Genomic DNA, 18,633 nt, shown 5'->3' with positions numbered 1-18,633 from the left:
CTAAACGTTTAAACCATAAACCTTCAAGCCATCCCGACCCAGAACATCGCCTGCCCATTGCCTCCACAGACGCTGCTTACTACACAGACACAGATTGGCTTACTACTTATTCTTAAACTGTGTGTGGCCCCTGGTTCTGGACTCCCCCAACATCGGGAACATGTTTCCTGCCTCTAGCGTGTCCAAGCCCTTAACAATCTTATATGTTTCAATGTTTTGTTGCGCGCTAACCAGTCAGCGGAAAGACAATGCATGATTACAATCGAGCCGTCCACGGTGTACAGATACATGATCAAGGGAATAACATTTAGTGCAAGGTAAAGCCAGCAAAGACCAAGAGGGGTGTGGGAAAGAAATGCAGATGCTGGTTTAAACCGAAGATAAGACACAAAGAGCTGGAGTAACTCAGCGGGACGGGCAGCATCTCTGGAGAGAAGGAATGGGTGACGTTTCGGGTTACTTGAGGTTAACGGCAATAACGTGAATAAAGTCTGAAGAAGGGTCTTGATTTTAAGAATAAGGAGTAAGCCATTTAGAACGGAGACGAGGAAACACTTTTTCTCACAGAGAGTGGTGAGTCTGTGGAATTCTCTGCCTCAGAGGGCGGTGGAGGCAGGTTCTCTGGATACTTTCAAGAGAGAGCTAGATAGGGCTCTTAAAGATAGTCTATTTGTCACGTGTACCAAGCTACAGTGAAACGCTTCATTTTGGACGCTATCCAAACAGATTATATAATACTGAAGATAGGCAGCAAAGTGCTGGAGTAACTCAGCGGGTCAGGCAGCATCTCTGGAGAAAATGGAATAGGTGTTTAAGAAGGAACTGCAGATGCTGGAAAATCGAAGAAACCATAGATGCCGCTGCACTCTCAGAGTTTCTCCAGCACTATTGTCTACCTTAAAGATAGCGGAGTCAGGGGATATGGGGAGAAGGCAGGAACGGGGTACTGATTGGGGATGATCAGCCATGATCACATTGAATGGCGGTGCTGGCTCGAAGGGCCAAATGGCCTACTCTTGCACCTATTGTCTATTGTCTATTGACCCGAAACGTCGCCTATTCCTTCGCTCCATAGATGCTGCCCACCTGGAATAAAGTTTACGTCGGTGGGAATTGATCAGCGGTTGCCTGTTCCTGCTGCGAGGGTGTGTTCTTTGTACAACTGTCTCTCTTTTTGTGCTTCACAGTTAGTAATGGTGGCTGGACGCTCGCTGGGACTCGTCTTGTTCTTCATCGCCCTGAGACCGGGGAGCGCGGCCCCGCCCGGCGAGCCCAGCCAGGAGGGCCAATGCGTGCGCTGCTGTGACCCCCCCACCCGCTACCCGGAGTCTCGCCGCGGGGGTCCCAGCCCACTCTACCCCACGCCCCACGTATACCCGCACATCAATATCACCATCCTCAAAGGTAACGGGCGCGGGGCGCGGCTACGTGGCGGCTCGTTACGATGCAACACAATACAATAGAACTAGGACCTGAGTTCATAGACAATAGACAATAGGTGCAGGAGTAGAGGCCATTCAGCCCTTCCAGCCAACACCACCATTCCATGTGATCATGGCTGATCATCCCCAATCAGTACCCCGTTCTTGCCTTCTCCCCATATCCCCTGACTCCGCTATCTTTAAGGTAGACAAAAGTGCTGGAGTAACTCAGCGGGTGCAGCGGCATCTATGGAGCGAAGGAAATAGGCAACGTTTTGGGCCGAAACCCTTCTTCAGACTATCTTTAAGAGCTAAAGGTACACAAAATTGCTGGGGAAACTCAGCGGGTGCATCAGCATCTACGGAGCGAAGGAAATAGGCGACGTTTTCCTTCGCCTATTTCCTTCGCTCCATAGATGCTGCTGCACCCGCTGAGTTTCCCCAGCAATTTTGTGTACCTTCGATATTCCAGCATCTGCAGTTCCCTTTTGAACACTATATTTAAGAGCTATCTTTGAGAGCCCTATCTAGCTCTCTCTTGAAAATATCCAGAGAACCGGCCTCTGAGGCAGAGAATTCCACAGACTCACAACTCTCTGTGAGAAATAGTCTTTCCTCGTCTGCGATCTAAACTGCTTACCCCTGGAGTAAACTGGAGCGAAGGAAATAGGCAACGTTTCGGGCCGAAACCCTTCTTCAGTCTGAAGAAGTTCCTTCGCTCCATAGATGCTGCTGCACCCGCTGAGTTTCTCCAACACTTTTGTCTACCTTCGATTTTCCAGCATCTGCAGTTCCTTCTTAACACCTATTCCATGTTCTCCAGAGATGCTGCCTGACCCGCTGAGTTACTCCAGCACTGTGAAACGTCACCTATCCATGTTCTCCACAGATGCTGCCTGACCCGCTGAGTTACTCCAGCACTCTGTGAAACGTCACCTATCCATGTTCTCCACAGATATGTGAAAAGAAAGAGATTAGTTAAAACAAATGTAGGTCCCTTGCAGTCAGAAACAGGTGAGTTGATCATGGGGAACAAGGATATGGCGGACCAATTGAATAACTACTTTGGTTCCGTCTTCACTAAGGAAGACATAAATAATCTGCCGGAAATAGCAGGGGACCGCGGGTCAAAGGAGTTGGAGGAATTGAGTGAAATCCAGGTTAGCCGGGAAGTGGTGTTGGGTAAATTAAATGGATTAAAGGCCGATAAATCCCCAGGGCCAGATAGGCTGCATCCCAGAGTACTTAAGAAAGTAGCTCCAGAAATAGTGGATGCATTAGTAATAATCTTTCAAAACTCTTTAGATTCTGGAGTAGTTCCTGAGGATTGGCGGGTAGCAAACGTAACCCCACTTTTTAAGAAGGGAGGGAGAGAGAAAACGGGGAATTACAGACCAGTTAGTCTAACATCGGTAGTGGGGAAACTGCTAGAGTCAGTTATTAAAGATGGGATAGCAGCACATTTGGAAAGTGGTGAAATCATTGGACAAAGTCAGCATGGATTTACAAAAGGTAAATCATGTCTGACGAATCTTATAGAATTTTTCGAGGATGTAACTAGTAGCGTGGATAGGGGAGAACCAGTGGATGTGGTGTATCTGGACTTCCAGAAGGCTTTCGACAAGGTCCCACATAAGAGATTAGTTTACAAACTTAAAGCACACGGTATTGGGGGTTCAGTATTGATGTGGATAGAGAACTGGCTGGCAAACAGGAAGCAAAGAGTAGGAGTAAACGGGTCCTTTTCACAATGGCAGGCAGTGACTAGTGGGGTACCGCAAGGCTCAGTGCTGGGACCCCAGCTATTTACAATATATATTAATGATCTGGATGAGGGAATTGAAGGCAATATCTCCAAGTTTGCGGATGACACTAAGCTGGGGGGCAGTGTTAGCTGTGAGGAGGATGCTAGGAGACTGCAAGGTGACTTGGATAGGCTGGGTGAGTGGGCAACTGTTTGGCAGATGCAGTATAATGTGGATAAATGTGAGGTTATTCATTTTGGTGGCAAAAACAGGAAAGCAGACTATTATCTAAATGGTGGCCGACTAGGAAAAGGGGAGATGCAGCGAGACCTGGGTGTCATGGTACACCAGTCATTGAAAGTGGGCATGCAGGTGCAGCAGGCAGTGAAGAAAGCGAATGGTATGTTAGCTTTCATAGCAAAAGGATTTGAGTATAGGAGCAGGGAGGTTCTACTGCAGTTGTACAGGGTCTTGGTGAGACCACACCTGGAGTATTGCGTACAGTTTTGGTCTCCAAATCTGAGGAAGGACATTATTGCCATAGAGGGAGTGCAGAGAAGGTTCACCAGACTGATTCCTGGGATGTCAGGACTGTCTTATGAAGAAAGACTGGATAGACTTGGTTTATACTCTCTAGAATTTAGGAGATTGAGAGGGGATCTTATAGAAACTTACAAAATTCTTAAGGGGTTGGACAGGCTAGATGCAGGAAGATTGCTCCCGATGTTGGGGAAATCCAGGACAAGGGGTCACAGCTTAAGGATAAGGGGGAAATCCTTTAAAACCGAGATGAGAAGAACTTTTTTCACACAGAGAGTGGTGAATCTCTGGAACTCCCTGCCACAGAGGGTAGTCGAGGCCAGTTCATTGGCTATATTTAAGAGGGAGTTAGATGTGGCCCTTGTGGCTAAGGGGATCAGAGGGTATGGAGAGAAGGCAGGTACGGGATACTGAGTTGGATGATCAGCCATGATCATATTGAATGGCGGTGCAGGCTCGAAGGGCCGAATGGCCTACTCCTGCACCTAATTTCTATGTTTCTATGTTTCTATGCTGCCTGACCCGCTGAGTTACTCCAACACTCTGTGAAACGTCACCTATCCATGTTCTCCACAGATGCTGCCTGACCCGCTGAGTTACTCCAGCACTCTGTGAAACGTCACCTATCCATGTTCTCCACAGATGCTGCCTGACCCGCTGAGTTACTCCAGCACTCTGCTGCCTATCTTCAGTATTATATGATCTGTTTGGATAGCGTCCAAAATGAAGCGTTTCACTGTAGCTCGGTCCACGTGACAATTGTGGACCTAAAGCTTCACTGAATCCTGGAACTGAACACAATTCCGCTGATGGAACTCTACTTAGCTTTTTACATAACTGTAACGTCACCTCTAACCCTTCACATTCTAGTCTCCTTCGAACAAAGGCCAACTTTCCATGAGAGGTATGCATCTGTTCAACGTCTCATCTAAAAGACAGTGGATGTTTTCTTACTGGGCTCCAGATAGAAAATATTACATTTACATCTGTACCCAGTAGAAGAAGTGTTTCGACCCGAAACGTTGCCTATTCCCTTCGCTCCATAGATGCTGCCTCACCCGCTGAGTTTCTCCAGCATTTTTGTCCACCTTAAATTTCCAGTACCAGATAGTGCTTCAAATGCTGGCTGTAAGTGTATGACTGACCACGTCACTATCATCTCCGACACTTACACTCCGGCACGGTGGCGCAGCGGGTAGAGCTGCTGCCTCACAGCGCCTGAGACCCGGGTTCGATCCTGACTACGGGTGCTGTCTGTACGGAGTTTGTACGTTCTCCCCGTGACCTGCGTGGGTTTTCTCCGGGTGCTCCGGTTGCGTCGGTTTCCTCCAAAGACAAGCGGGTTTGTAGGTTAATGGGCTTGGTGTAAATGTAAATTGTCCCTCGTGTGTGTAGGGTTGGGTTAGTGTGCGGGGATCGCTGGTCGGCGCTGACTCGCTGGGCCGATGGGTCAGTTTCTACACTGTACCTCTGAAGTCTAATGTAAACAGTAATGTGACAGTTTTGCCCACAGATTAGGCAGTGGAAATCATTCCCGTCACCCACCTCAATAAACTCCTGGCAAACCTTTCTCTTCTAAGGGCAGACTTTTTGGGGAGGGGTCTCTAAACTAAACTAAAACCTTACACTCGGCCCGCCGAGACCGCCTGGCTCTCCCAGCTGCTACCCACTTTTCAGTTCATAAGTGATAGGAGCAGAATGAGGCCATTCGGCCCATCGAGTCTACTCCACCATTCAATCATGGCTGATCTATCTAACCCCATTCCCCTGACTTCTCCCCATAACCCCTGACACCCGTACTAGTCAAGAATTGTCAATCTCCGCCTTAAAAATATCCCCTGACTTGGCCTCCACAGCCTTCAGTGGCAAAGAGTTCCACAGATTCACCACCCTCTGACTGAAGGAACGTCCTTCTATTATGAGGCTGTGGCCTCTGGTCCTAGACTCTCCCACCAGTGGAAACATCTTCTCCACATCCACTCTATCCAGGCCCTTCTCTATTTGAATGGGCACTCGTTATATCAAAGCCCTTCCCTCTTCCCACACACCCATCTTACTACCCATCGCTCACATCTTGACGTCCTCTTGTTGGGTACATGGATAGGACAGGTTTGGAGGAATGTGGGCCAAATGCGGGCAGGTGGGACTAGTGTAGCTGGGGCATGTTGGCCGGTGTGGGCAAGTTGGGCTGAAGGGCCTGTTTACACGCCGTATCACTCTATGCCTCAGAGGGCGGTGGAGGCAGGTCCTCTGGATGCTTTCAACAGAGAGCTAGATAGGGCTCTTAAAAATAGCGGAGTCAGGGGATATGGGGAGAAGGCAGGAACGGGGTACTGATTGGGGATGATCAGCCATGATCACATTGAATGGCGGTGCTGGCTCGAAGGGCCGAATGGCCTACTCCTGCACCTATTGTCTATGATCACATTGAATTACTGCGCTGGCTCGGGGCCGAATTTGCCTCCTGTACCTATTGTCTATTGCCTACGATCACATTGAATTACTGCGCTGGCTCGAAGGGCCGAATGGCCTACTGCACCTATTGTCTATTGCCTATGATCACATTGAATGGCGGCCCTGGCTCGAAGGGCCGAATGGCCTCCTCCTGCACCTGTTGTCTATTGAATCTGCGACTATGTTCTTCCAGGTGACAAAGGAGATAGGGGCGAGCGAGGATCGAATGGGAAGGTGGGTAAGGAAGGGGCCATGGGTCTACGTGGCCCATCGGGAGCTAAAGGTGACCGGGGTCACGCGGGGATGCCAGGAGGCCCCAACAAGCAACACTACTCAGCCTTCTCGGTAGGCCGCAAGAAAGGCCTACACAGCAGTGACTACTACCAGACCTTGGTCTTCGACACAACCTTCGTCAACCTGCACGGCCACTTCAACATGTTCAAGGGCAAGTTCTACTGCTACGTACCGGGCGTCTACTACTTCAACCTCAACATCCACACCTGGAACTTCAAGGAGACCTACCTCCACATCATGAAGAACGACCAGGACATGGCCATCTGCTACGCCCAGCCCAGTGACCGCAGCATTATGCAGAGCCAGAGCATCATGTTGGAGCTGCAACACAACGATGAGGTGTGGGTGCGTCTGTACAAGCGTGAGAGGGAGAACGCTGTCTACAGTGACGATGTGGACACCTATGTCACCTTCAACGGTTACTTGATCAAGGCCAGCCTGGACTGAGAACCCTTCCCCCCCATACATCCCCTCTCCCCCACACACATACACACACACACACACACACACCCACACACACACCCACCCCCAACACACACCCACACCCCCCCTCTCCCCACACACACACACTAACCCCCCCCACACACACACACACCCCCCCCCCCCCCACCCCCCCCACACCCCCCCCACACCCCCCCACACCCCCCCCCCCCCACACACACACACCCCCCACCCCACCCCCCACCCACACCCCACACACACACACCCCACACACACCCCCCACACCCCCCCCCACCCCCCCCCCCCACACCCACCCCACCCCACACACACCCCCACCCCCACACCACACCCCCACCACCACACACACACACCACACACACACCCACACACACACACACACACACCACCCACCCCCACCCCCCACCCCACCACACAACACACACCACCCCCCCCCACACACCCACCCCTCCACACACACAACCACCTCCCCACACAACCCCCCCCCCCCCATACAGCCCCCCCACACACACACACACCCACGCATCCCTCCCCCATACACTCCCTTCACACACCCCCTCCCCCCCCCCACAGACACCCCCACCCGCCCCCACACAACACACACACCCCCCCGTCTCCCCAGGAAGTATCGTAAACTTTGGAGAAGGACCAACGTGGACCTCATCTTATGTATTTTTTTAAAATTTCAACTCACCTGGAAACGCCCACGTTTTGGTTTTCCCGTTCGTTACCTCACAGAAGCCACGTTGGGTGACGAAATATGTATTCTGCCTACTTTGTTCCAGCAAAGATTAAACATAAAGTGCAAAGAGGCCCTTCATTCTCATCTGTATAAAGGATGAGGTACAAAAAGCTTCGGGTTTTTTAGTGTAGTTTAGAGATACAGCGCGGAAACAGGCCCTTCGGCCCACCGTGTCCACGCCGACCAGCGATCCCCCCGCACACTAGCACTAGCCTATACCAATTCTCACCCCCACCCACCCTACTCTCAGCCTGAAGATAGCGTCAGCTATCCATTTTATTCCAGAGATGCTGCCTGACCCGCTGAGTTATCCTGAAGAAGTATCTGAAGAAGGATAAGGGGGAAATCTTTTAGGACCGAGATGAGAAAAACATTTTTCACACAGAGAGTGGTGAATCTGTGGAATTCTCTGCCACAGGAGGTAGTTGAGGCCACAGTTCATTGGCTATATTTAAGAGGGAGTTAGATGTGGCCCTTGTGGCTAAAGGGATCAGGGGGTATGGAGCGAAAGCAGGTACAGGATACTGAGTTGGATGATCAGCCATGATCATATTTAATGGCAGTGCAGGCTCGAAGGGCCGAATTGCCTACTCCTGCACCTATGTTTCTAAGAAGGGTCTCGATCCGAAACGTCACCTATTCCTTTGCTCCATAGATGCTGCCTCACCCGCTGAGTTACTCCAGCACCTTGTGCCTATCACCAGAACAGGATAATTCACACCGTTGCATTTCACCGTGACATTTTTAGCTGCCGTTAGTTGAGAGAGTTTCAGGTGTCTTTAGATCTGATTTAGTTTAGTTTAGTGACACAGCAATGGGAAACAGGCCCTTTGGCCCACCGAGTCCACGCCAACCAGCGATCGACGCACGCTAACCTTGGACAATGGGGCCAGCACGGACAGGTTGGGCCGAAGGGCCTGTTTTTGTGCTGTTCGACACAATTGACCAAAGTATTGGGGCATTTGGTGGGAGGCAGAGACCTCTGGTGGCTGCAAGGAGAATCGCCCTCTCCCATCCTCTGTTCCTAATGCCCCTGTCCCACTTAGGAAACCTGAACGGAAACCTCTGGAGACTTTGCGCCCCACCCAAGGTTCCCGGAGGTTCCCGGGGGTTTTTGTCAGTCTCCCTACCTGCTTCCACTACCTGCAACCTCCGGCAACCACCTGCAACCTCCGGGAACCGCACGGAAACCTTGGGTGGGGCGCAAAGTCTCCAGAGGTTTCCGTTCAGGCTTCCTAAGTGGGACAGGGGCTTTATTCACTTTCTCCTTTCATTCACAAGGTCATGGGTGATAGGAGCAGAATTAGGCCATTCGGCCCATCGAGTATACTCCGCCATTCTGTCATGGTCAATCCACCTCTCCCTCCTAACCCCATTCTCCTGCCTTCTCCCCATAACCCCTGACACCCGCACTAATCAAGAATCTATCTATCTCTGCCTTAAATATATCCACTGACTTGTGGCCTCCACAGCCGTCTGTGGCAATGGATTCCGGGTTGTATCTCTAAACTAAACTAAACTAAACTAAACGCACACACACACACACACACACACACACACACACACACACACAGACACAGACACACATACACACACACACACACACACACACACACACACACACACACACACACACACACACACACACACACACACACACACACACACACACACACACACACACACACACACACACACACACACACATACACACACCAGGGCCAATGTACAATTTTACCGAAGCCAATTAACCTACAAACCAGTACGCCTTTGGAGTGTGGGAGGAGACCGGAGATCTCGGAGAAAACCCACGCAGGTCACGGGGAGAACGTGCGAACTCCGTACAGACAGCACCCGTGGTCGGGATCGAACCCGGGTCCCTGGCGCTGTGAGGCAGCAACTCTACCGCTGCTCCACCGTGCTGCATTTTCTCTGTCTCCCTCGGGAGGCTGAGAGGCAAATAAACAGAACTGGCAGCAAGGGATGAGTCACTAAATGCGGCGGGCTCTTAGGTTAATTAAAGCAATTTAATTGAGATTACTGTGTATACATCATTGGTGGAGCTACACCTCTGAGCATTGTGACAAATATCTGTGCTTCCATCCAAATGCCACGAATTATATTAAGCTGATTGGAATTTATCAGAAAGACACACACTTCAGGCGTTAGAAATATCAAAGGCTTGGATAGAGTGGATGTGGAGAGGATGTTTCCATTAGTGGGAGAGTCTAGGACCAGAGGGCACAGCCTCAGAATTAAATGACGTACCTTTATAAAGGAAGGTAGACAAAAATGCTGGAGAAACTCAGCGGGGACAGGCAGCATCTGTGAAGAGAAGGAATGGGTGACGTTTCAGGCCGAGACCCTTCTTCAGTCTTAACAGCCAGAGGACACAGGCTTCAGGTGAAGGGGAATAGATTTAATAAGTGCCTGAAGGGTGACTTTTTTTACACAAACGGTGTTGGGGCCACAAGTTCAAAGGCTACAAACCTTTGGTGAATTAAACACATTTTAAAAGACCAGAGTGTTTTATTGTCACATGTCCCAGATAGAACAATAGAAGCAGCACAACAGAATATGTAAACATTATAATAAACGAGAAAAAATAGGTTCAGTGTGTATATATATATATATTTATATATATGCATAAAATGCTGGAGTAACTCAGCGGGACAGGCAGCATCTCTGGAGAGAAGGAATGGGTGACGATTCGGGTCGAGACCCTTCTTCAAGACTGAGAGTCAGAGGAGAGGGAAGGTACACATATGGACAAATGGTGATGTCGAGAAATGAATGGAAGATTTTTGTTGTGTGCTGTCCAGTCAGCGTCTCCAAAGGATGTGATTACATGATTACAAGCAAGACTCTCAATCTGAGGAAGGGTCCCGACCCGAAACGTACGTCACCCATTCATGCCTTCTCTCCAGAGATGCTGCCTGTCCCGCTGAGTTACTCCAGCATCTTGCATGTCTCGCCAATGTACCCAAGGTTTAACAAAGAAAAACACAAAGTGCTGGAGTAACTCAGCGAGTCAGAGGCAGCATCTCTGGAGAACATGGTGGGTAGCATCTGAACCGTCACCTATCTATGTTCTCCACAGATGCTGACTGACCCGCTGAGTTACTCCAGCACCTTAGAAACATAGAAACATAGCATCTGAAGTTCCTTGCTTCAACGGTAAATGCAGTACAGGCCAGGGGACTGAGCAAGCACAACAGGTATCTATCAGTGCAGGTACATCGATCTGGGCAAAGATGGAATATATACATTGGGCGGCACGGTGGTGCAGCGGGTAGAGTTGCTGCCTCACAGTGCCAGGGATCCTGGTTCCATCCAGACCACGGGTGCTGTCTGTACGGAGTTTGCACGTTCTCCCTGTGACCTGCATTGGTTTTCACCGAGATCTTCGGTTTCCTCCCACACTCCAAAGACGTGCAGGTTCGTAGGTTAATTGGTTTCGGTAAAATTGTAAATTGTCACCAGTGTGTGTTACAGACAGTGTTGTGTCGGAGTGGACCCGGTGGGCCGAAGGGCCTGTTTCCACGCTGTATCTCTAAACTAAACTCCTACCGCTCGGCGTCAAGACAACATCTACCCCTGGACCTCTCTGTCCAGAACCTTCCCTCTTGGTGGTCTCTGGTCTACGGCCGACCCTATATCCCCCTCCATCTCCAGCCTGGCAGAAGATCAGTCCATTGGGCATGGAACATCTCCTACTCTGGGTAGTCCACTCCCACGGTGGACTCAACGGTTCACCATTCTCACATGTGCGCAGTGAAAAGCTTCTGCACGACCCACGAACGCACAGGCACCATATTGTGGAACCTTGTGCAAAGAGAAAGAAAAGGTCCAAGGTCCAAGATCCAAGGTCCAATGTCCAAGGTCCAAGATCCAAGATCCAATGTCCAAGGTCCAATGTCCAAGGTTCAAATCCAAGACCAAGGTTCAAGTCCAAAGTCCAAGGTCCAAGGTCTAAGACCCGTCCAAGTCCAAATCCAAGGTCTAAGACCCGTCCAAGTCCAAATCCAAGGTCTAAGATCCGTCCAAGTCCAAGGTCCTAGATCCAAGTCCAATGTCCAATGTCCAAGATCCAAGGTTCAATGTCCAAGGTCCAAGTCCAAATCCAAGGTCTAAGATCCGTCCAAGTCCAATGTCCAAGGTCTAAGACCCGTCCAAGTCCAAATCCAAGGTCTAAGATCCGTCCAAGTCCAAGGTCCAAGATCCAAGCCCACCTGCTGGAAAGCCCAATGTCCAAGTCCAATGTCCAAGTCCAAGGTTCAAGGTCCAATGTCCAAGTCCAAAGTTCAAGGTCCAATGTCCAAGGTCCAATGTCCAAGTCCAATGTCCATGTCCAATGCCCAAATCCAAGGTCTAAGATCCAAGATCCAATGTCCAAGGTCCAAGTCCAATGTCCATGTCCAATGCCCAAATCCAAGGTCTAAGATCCAAGATCCAATGTCCAAGATCCAGGTCCACCTGCTGGAAGCCCAGGTAAGCCCCAGGCTGCTTGCGACCCAACGTCCCTCTCCTCCCCCGACTGCCTCAGTGTCCCAGGGAGGGGGAGTGGTGCCTCCTAGAGCTGCCCTTGTGTTGAACACATCTAAGATGGATGTAAAGCCCTGCAGTAACTCAGCGGGTCAGGAAGCATCTCCGGAGAAAACGGGCGACGTCTGGTGCCGGGGGCCCTTCTTCAGACGTGTTAGATCTAGACGTGTTCAACCGCTGGGGGTGGGGTGGGGGGGGGGGGGCGGTCCCAATGGGCTACAAGTCGCTGATTTCCAACGCCCGGTTTTTGGCGGCGTTGGGGAGGACCTCCCCGGGCGTCCTCTGCTCCGAGGCCCCGGCTAGCAAGCTGCCCTGGGGGAGGGTGTTCATCGGGCACATCTCCACGTAGCTGCTGCCCGTGGCCTTGCTGCCCGCTGCCTTGCTGTCGACCCGCCGGGTGGCCCGGCACAGGGCCCTGCGGAAACCCTGCTTGAAGTTGTCGGAGAGGAAAGTGTAGATGAAGGGGTTGGCGCAGCTGTTGGCGTAGGAGAGCAAGACCACGAAGAAGTAGAGGCCCACCAGGGAGGGCTCGGGGGGCATGGCCGACACCAGGTTGACCATGTTCATGACGTAGAAGGGGAGCCAGCAGAAGACAAAGACTGCCACCACGATGACCACCATCCAGGTGACCCTGCGCTCCGACTTCTTGCGCTTGGTGGACGTGGCTCGGACCTTCCTGCCCGAGGACTTCACCTTGATCACGATGAGGAGGTAGCAGAGGCAGATGACCAGCAGGGGTCCGAAGAAGCCCAGGGTGGCGGTGTAGATGATGAAGGCTGTTGACCAGACCATGATGGGCTCGGGCCAGTTGATGTTGCAGGTGTGCATGCCGGCCTTCACGTTGGAGAAGATGATGACAGGGAGGACCACCAGGAAGGACACGGCCCACACCATGACGTTGACGGCCTTGGCCACCTGAGGCCTGCGCCACCTGATGGACTTGACCGGGTGGACCACGGCCAGGTAGCGGTCAATGCTCATCACGGTCAGGCAGAAGATGCTGGTGAACTGGTTGATGCCATCCACGGTCATCACCAACCGGCACATGAGCGAGCCGAAGGGCCAGTAGGACAGGGCGTTCTGGACGGCGAGGAAGGGGAGGCCAAGCATGAAGAGCTCGTCAGCGATGGCCAGGTTGAGGATGTAGATGTTGGTGACCGATTCCATCTTGGCCTGGTGCAGGACCACATGAATGACCAGGGTGTTGCCGCCCAGGCCCACGGCGCACACCGTCAGGTAGATGACCGGGATGAGTATGGCGCTGCCCCCGGCCATGCCCGTGGACTCCGGCTCCAGCGTGCCGTTCCCCGACACGTTCCCCATCAAAAACGCCGGGGGAGTTGACAGATGCGGCGAAGGTTTCTCCATCTCCGGCAGACGTCCTGGCGGATTCCTGTAAGAGGAAAAGAACGTTAGACAACAGGTGCAGGAGTAGGCCATTCGGCCCTTCGTGCCAGCACTGCCATTCAATGTGATCATCGCTGATCATCCCCAATCAGTACCCCGTTCCTGCCTTCTCCCCATATCCCCGGACTCCGCTGTCTTTAAGGTAGACAATAGTGCTGGAGAAACTCTGAGAGTGCAGCAGCATCTATGGTTCCTTCGATTTTCCAGCATCTGCAGTTCCTTCTTAAACACCTATTCCATTTTCTCCAGAGATGCTGCCTGACCCGCTGAGTTACTCCAGCACTTTGCTGCCTATCTTCAGTATTATATAATCTGTTTGGATAGCGTCCAAAATGAAGCGTTCCACTGTAGCTCGGTACACGTGACAATAGACTATCTTTAAGAGCCCTATCTAGCTCTCTCTTGAAAGCATCCAGAGAACCTGCCTCCACCGCCCTCTGAGGCAAAGAATTCAACAGACTCGCCACTCTCTGTGAGAAAAAGTGTTTCCTCGTCCACGTAAAGTGTTTCCTCATCTCAACAGGGGTCTGGTTCAGTTTTAGAGATACAGCGCGCAAACAGGCCCTTCGGCCCACCTACACTAATGCTACCCTACACTAACTCTACCCTACACACACTAGGGAAGTGAATGTGAAGTGTCTACTGGTGATCGCTGGGCGGCGTGGACTAATTCGGCCGAAGGGCCCGTATCTATGCTGTTCCTTTAAACTAGTAAGCGTTTGGAGCTTTTGCAAAAAATCTTTCCTGTTTACACAAACCACACAGCCTCAGAAATGCCACACGTCTGGTTGCTATGGAGCTTTGCTGAGAATATATGGATCAAAGAGCAAAGACCAACAGGAGGTTTTGGTTCTAGGAGCAGCCCGGAAAGTGCCGCGTTAAAGTGGTGGCTGATCCACGCTTTCAGTACAGGTTTGTAGGTTAATTGGCTTTGGTAGGGTGTAGGATAGTGCTAGAGTTTGCTGGACTTGGTGGGCTGAAGGGCCTGTTTCTGCGCTGTATCTCTAAACTAAACTATGCCCTCTTGTGTCGGACATTTGCACACTGGGACCAAACTATATCTCAAACAATTTATTAAACTTTTTTCCAAAATTGCTGCCTTCAACACTTTAGTAGATTATTGTATCCACTAGATTATTTAGTGGATACAAAATACTGTGATGGCAAATGCTGGTTTCTTTGTGTCTCTGTTTCGTAAAATTATTAATTTAATCTTTGTATCAGGAAGACAGGAACTGATCAAGGATCATAGTATCTTTGGTTGATCAGCCATGATCATTGCTGGCTCTAAGGGCCGAATGGCATCAGGGGCACATGACAATAAACTCTCTTGAATCACTTGAATCTTATACAATGGTATATGGACACACTGATCTGTTCTGTATTCATGCCTTCTATATTCTGTTGTGCTGAAGCAAAGCAAGAAATTCATTGTCCTCACATTGCCCACAGGCGATCGCACACATGGAGGAGGAGGAGAGACTAGTTTAACTACAGTTGAGATTATACAACTTGATTGAAGAGAGTTTATTGTCATGTGTCCCAGAGATGACAATGGATTTTGTTTAAGGAGGAACTCCAGATCGAAGGTAGACAAAAATGCTGGAGAAACTCAGCGGGTGCAGCAGCATCTATGGAGCGAAGGAAATAGGCAACGTTTCGGGCCGAAACCCTTCCTCAGACTAAACTAAACCAAACTATGCCCTCTTGTGTCGGACATTTGCACACTGGGACCGTCTGTCCAATTTATACCTCAAACTATTTTCCAAAAATGAACATTAATAGACAATAGACAATAGGTGCAGGAATAGGCCATTCGACCCTTCGAGCCAGCACCGCCGTTCAATGTGATCATGGCTGATCATCCACAATCAGTACCCCATTCCTGCCTTTCGGTCTGAAGAAGGGTTTCGGCCCAAAACGTTGCCTATTTCCTTCGCTCCATAGTTGCTGCTGCACCCGCTGAGTTTCTCCAGCATTTTTGTCTACCTTCGATCCTTAAACAAAATCCATTGTCGTCTCTAGGACACATTGTGGATGATCAGCCATGATCACATTGAATGGCGGTGCTGGCTCGAAGGGCCGAATGGCCTACTCCTGCACCTATTGTCTATTAATGTTCATTTTTGGAAAATAGTTTGAGGTATAAATTGGACAGACGGTCCCAGTGTGCAAATGTCCGACACAAGAGGGCATAGTTTAGTTTAGTTTAGTTTGAGGAAGGGTTTCGGCCCGAAACGTTGCCTATTTCCCTCGCTCCATAGATGCTGCTGCACCAGCTGAGTTTCCCCAGCATTTTTGTCTACCTTCGATCCTTAAACAAAATCCATTGTCGTCTCTAGGACACACGACAATAAACTATTTTCAATCAGGTTGTATAATCTCAACTAGTTAAACTAGTCTCTCCTTCTCCATGTGTGCGATCGCCTGTAGCATCAGAACGGTCCTGAAGGGTTGTTAAGCCTCCAGGGTGGGAGTCAGTTTAATCACCAACTCATTGAAACCATTCATCATGTTCTGCTGCAAACGAATGCAACAGGTAAGGATATACCTCACTGACAATATCGAAACAACGCTGCCGGCCGATACCAACCACCACCCACACACTGTTACATCAGGGTAAGCTGGTTACCGTTTACAAACTCTACACTTTTACAACTGCAGGCAAACGTTTTCCACCTCAATAAACAAATAGCATTCGCACATTTTCCGCGAATGCTTGATCATCAACAGTTTATTTTGTGCGGGAGCCAAGTCGCCCATAATGCCGTGAAGATCATTTAAATGCAGCCGTCCTGCGTCAATCAGGGCGCAGGGGGGGCGGGGCGACAAGTTGAAGGATACAAACTTTTGGTGAATTAACCAAACTTCAAGAGTTCAAGTTCAAGTGAGTTTATTGTCATGTGTCCCTGTATAGGACAATGGAATTCTTGCTTTGCTTCAGCACAACAGAACATAGTAGGCATTTACTACAAAACAGATCAGTGTGTCCATATACCATGATATAAATATATACACACATGAATAAATAAACTGGTAAAGTGCAAATAACAGAAAGTGGTTATTAATAATCAGAGTTTTGTCCGAGCCAGGTTTAATAGCCTGATGGCTCTTCCATGCCCCGCAACACTGCTCTTCCATACCCCGCAACACTGCTCTCACTCCCCATCCCCGCACTCGCAACAAGGGCAGAGTCCCCCTAGTCCTCACCTTTCACCCCACCAGCCGGCAAATACAACAAATAATCCTCCGCCATTTCCGCCACCTCCAACGTGACCCCGCCACTCGCCACATCTTCCCATCTCCCCCCATGTCTGCCTTCCGCAAAGGCCGCTCCCTCCGCAACTCCCTTGTCAATTCTTCCCTTCCTTCCCGTACCACGCCCTCCCCGGGCACTTTCCGTTGCAACCGCAAGAAATGCAACACCTGTCCCTTTACCTCCCCCCTCGACTCCATTCAAGGACCCAAGCAGTCGTTCCAGATGCGACAGAGGTTCACCTGTATCTCCTCCAACCTCATCTACTGCATCCGCTGCTCTAGATGCCAGCTGATTTACATCGGTGAGACTAAGCGGAGGTTGGGCGATCGTTTCGCCGAACACCTCCGCTCGGTCCGCAATAACCTATCTGAACTCCCGGTGGCTCAGCACTTCAACTCCCCCTCCCATTCCCCATCCGACCTGTCTGTCCTGGGTCCCCTCCATGGCCAGAGTGAGCAACACCGGAAATTGGAGGAACAGCACCTCACCTTGGGGAGCCTGCATCCGGCGGGCATGAACATTGAATTCTCCCAATTTTGTTAGCCCTTGCTGTCTCCTCCCCTTCCTTAGCCCTCGAGGTGTCTCCTCCCATCCCCCAGCCCTCGGGCTCCTCCTCCTCCTTTTTCCTTCCTTCTCCCCGCCACCCCCCATCAGTCTGAAGAAGGGTTTCGGCCTGAAACGTCACCTATTTCCTTCGCTCCATAGATGCTGCTGCACCCGCTGAGTTTCTCCAGCATTTTTGTGTACCTTCAAGAGTTTAGAGTTTTTTTTGTCGTTTGTGTGCATCCCCCAAATAGAACATTAGAAACTCTTACTTGCAGCAGCACAACAGAATATGCAAACATACCACACTGTAAACGATAGAATAAACGAGAAAGCTAAAAGTTTACTCAGTGTTTATATACATACATGGACACAAAATGCTGGAGTGACTCAGCGGGACAGGCAGCATCTCTGGAGAGAAGGAATGGGAGCACGGAAACAGGCCCTTCGGCCCACCGACTCCGTGTCGACCGGCGATCCACGCACACTGACACTATCCTACACACACTAGGGACGCTTTTTTAAATACATTTATATACCAAGCCAATCTAATAGACAATAGACAATAGGTGCAGGAGTAGGCCATTCGGCCCTTCGAGCCAGCACCGCCATTCAATGTGATCATGGCTGATCATCCCCAATCAGTACCCCGTTCCTGCCTTCTCCCCATATCCCCTGACTCTGCTATCTTTAAGAGCCCTATCTAGCTCTCTCTTGAAAGCATCCAGAGAAACGGCCTCCACCGCCCTCTGAGGCAGAGAATTCCACAGACTTTAACTACAAACCTGTTCGTCTTTAGAGTGTGGGAGGAAACCGAAGTTCTTGGAGAAAACTCGCGCGGGTCGCGGGGAGAACGTGCAAACTCCACACAGACAGCACCTGTAGATGGGATTGAACCCTGGTCTCTGGTGCTGCAAGCGCTGTAAGGCAGCAACTGTGCCACCGTGCTGCCCTGGTTCAGAGCCGTGTGGTCTGTTGTTTAAGTTGTCGTGCCGTTGCTGCTCAGCAGATAGAGAGAGAAGTGCATTGCAACTCACCGCAGGAAGGCAGAAAATATCTTACAGCCATGAATCACTTCTTAATTGAAGTGTTCCCTCCGTTCCAAAGGGACAACAAACATAGATAGCTACTGTAAACATCAAATGCGATAATGGTCAGATAACTAATGTTTACCAAGGGGGATAGTTATCACTGTGGTACCGAGATCCAGGTGGCACAGCGGCA

The 18,633-nt window shown here is 50.4% G+C and overlaps 2 protein-coding genes and 1 non-coding gene across 4 annotated transcripts in view; 1 reads left to right on the top strand and 2 right to left on the bottom strand.

The window, feature by feature from the left end:
• Nucleotides 1–7,000, top strand: part of LOC116966893 (complement C1q tumor necrosis factor-related protein 1-like) — an 11,060-nt gene extending 4,060 nt beyond the window's left edge. The window contains exons 2-3 of one of the 2 annotated variants that reach the window (XM_033013257.1): nt 1,188–1,404; nt 6,354–7,000. In XM_033013257.1, coding sequence (XP_032869148.1) covers nt 1,194–1,404; nt 6,354–6,901 — 759 coding nt within the window. In that variant the 5' untranslated portion in view covers nt 1,188–1,193 and the 3' untranslated portion in view covers nt 6,902–7,000. The remainder of the gene's footprint in view (nt 1–1,187; nt 1,405–6,353) is intronic. The other variant, XM_033013258.1, reaches the window with a different exon arrangement.
• A 5,193-nt stretch (nt 7,001–12,193) lies between these two features.
• Nucleotides 12,194–13,568, bottom strand: LOC116966783 (somatostatin receptor type 5-like). Its single transcript, XM_033013123.1, has one exon. It carries the CDS (start codon nt 13,566–13,568, stop codon nt 12,417–12,419), a length of 1,152 nt encoding a protein of 383 aa, XP_032869014.1. The 3' UTR covers nt 12,194–12,416.
• Nucleotides 13,569–16,041: 2,473 nt separating this feature from the next.
• LOC116967138 lies at nt 16,042–16,169 on the bottom strand. Its single transcript, XR_004410155.1, has one exon. It is a non-coding gene; the product is annotated as a U8 small nucleolar RNA (small nucleolar RNA).
• Nucleotides 16,170–18,633: the final 2,464 nt, after the last annotated feature.

The sequence above is a fragment of the Amblyraja radiata genome, chromosome 38 (assembly GCF_010909765.2).
Source record: "Amblyraja radiata isolate CabotCenter1 chromosome 38, sAmbRad1.1.pri, whole genome shotgun sequence".
NCBI classification, from domain to species: Eukaryota; Metazoa; Chordata; class Chondrichthyes; order Rajiformes; family Rajidae; genus Amblyraja; species Amblyraja radiata.
The sequence above is the reverse complement of the archived record's forward strand: the minus strand, read 5'-3'. Positions and strand labels throughout refer to the sequence as shown.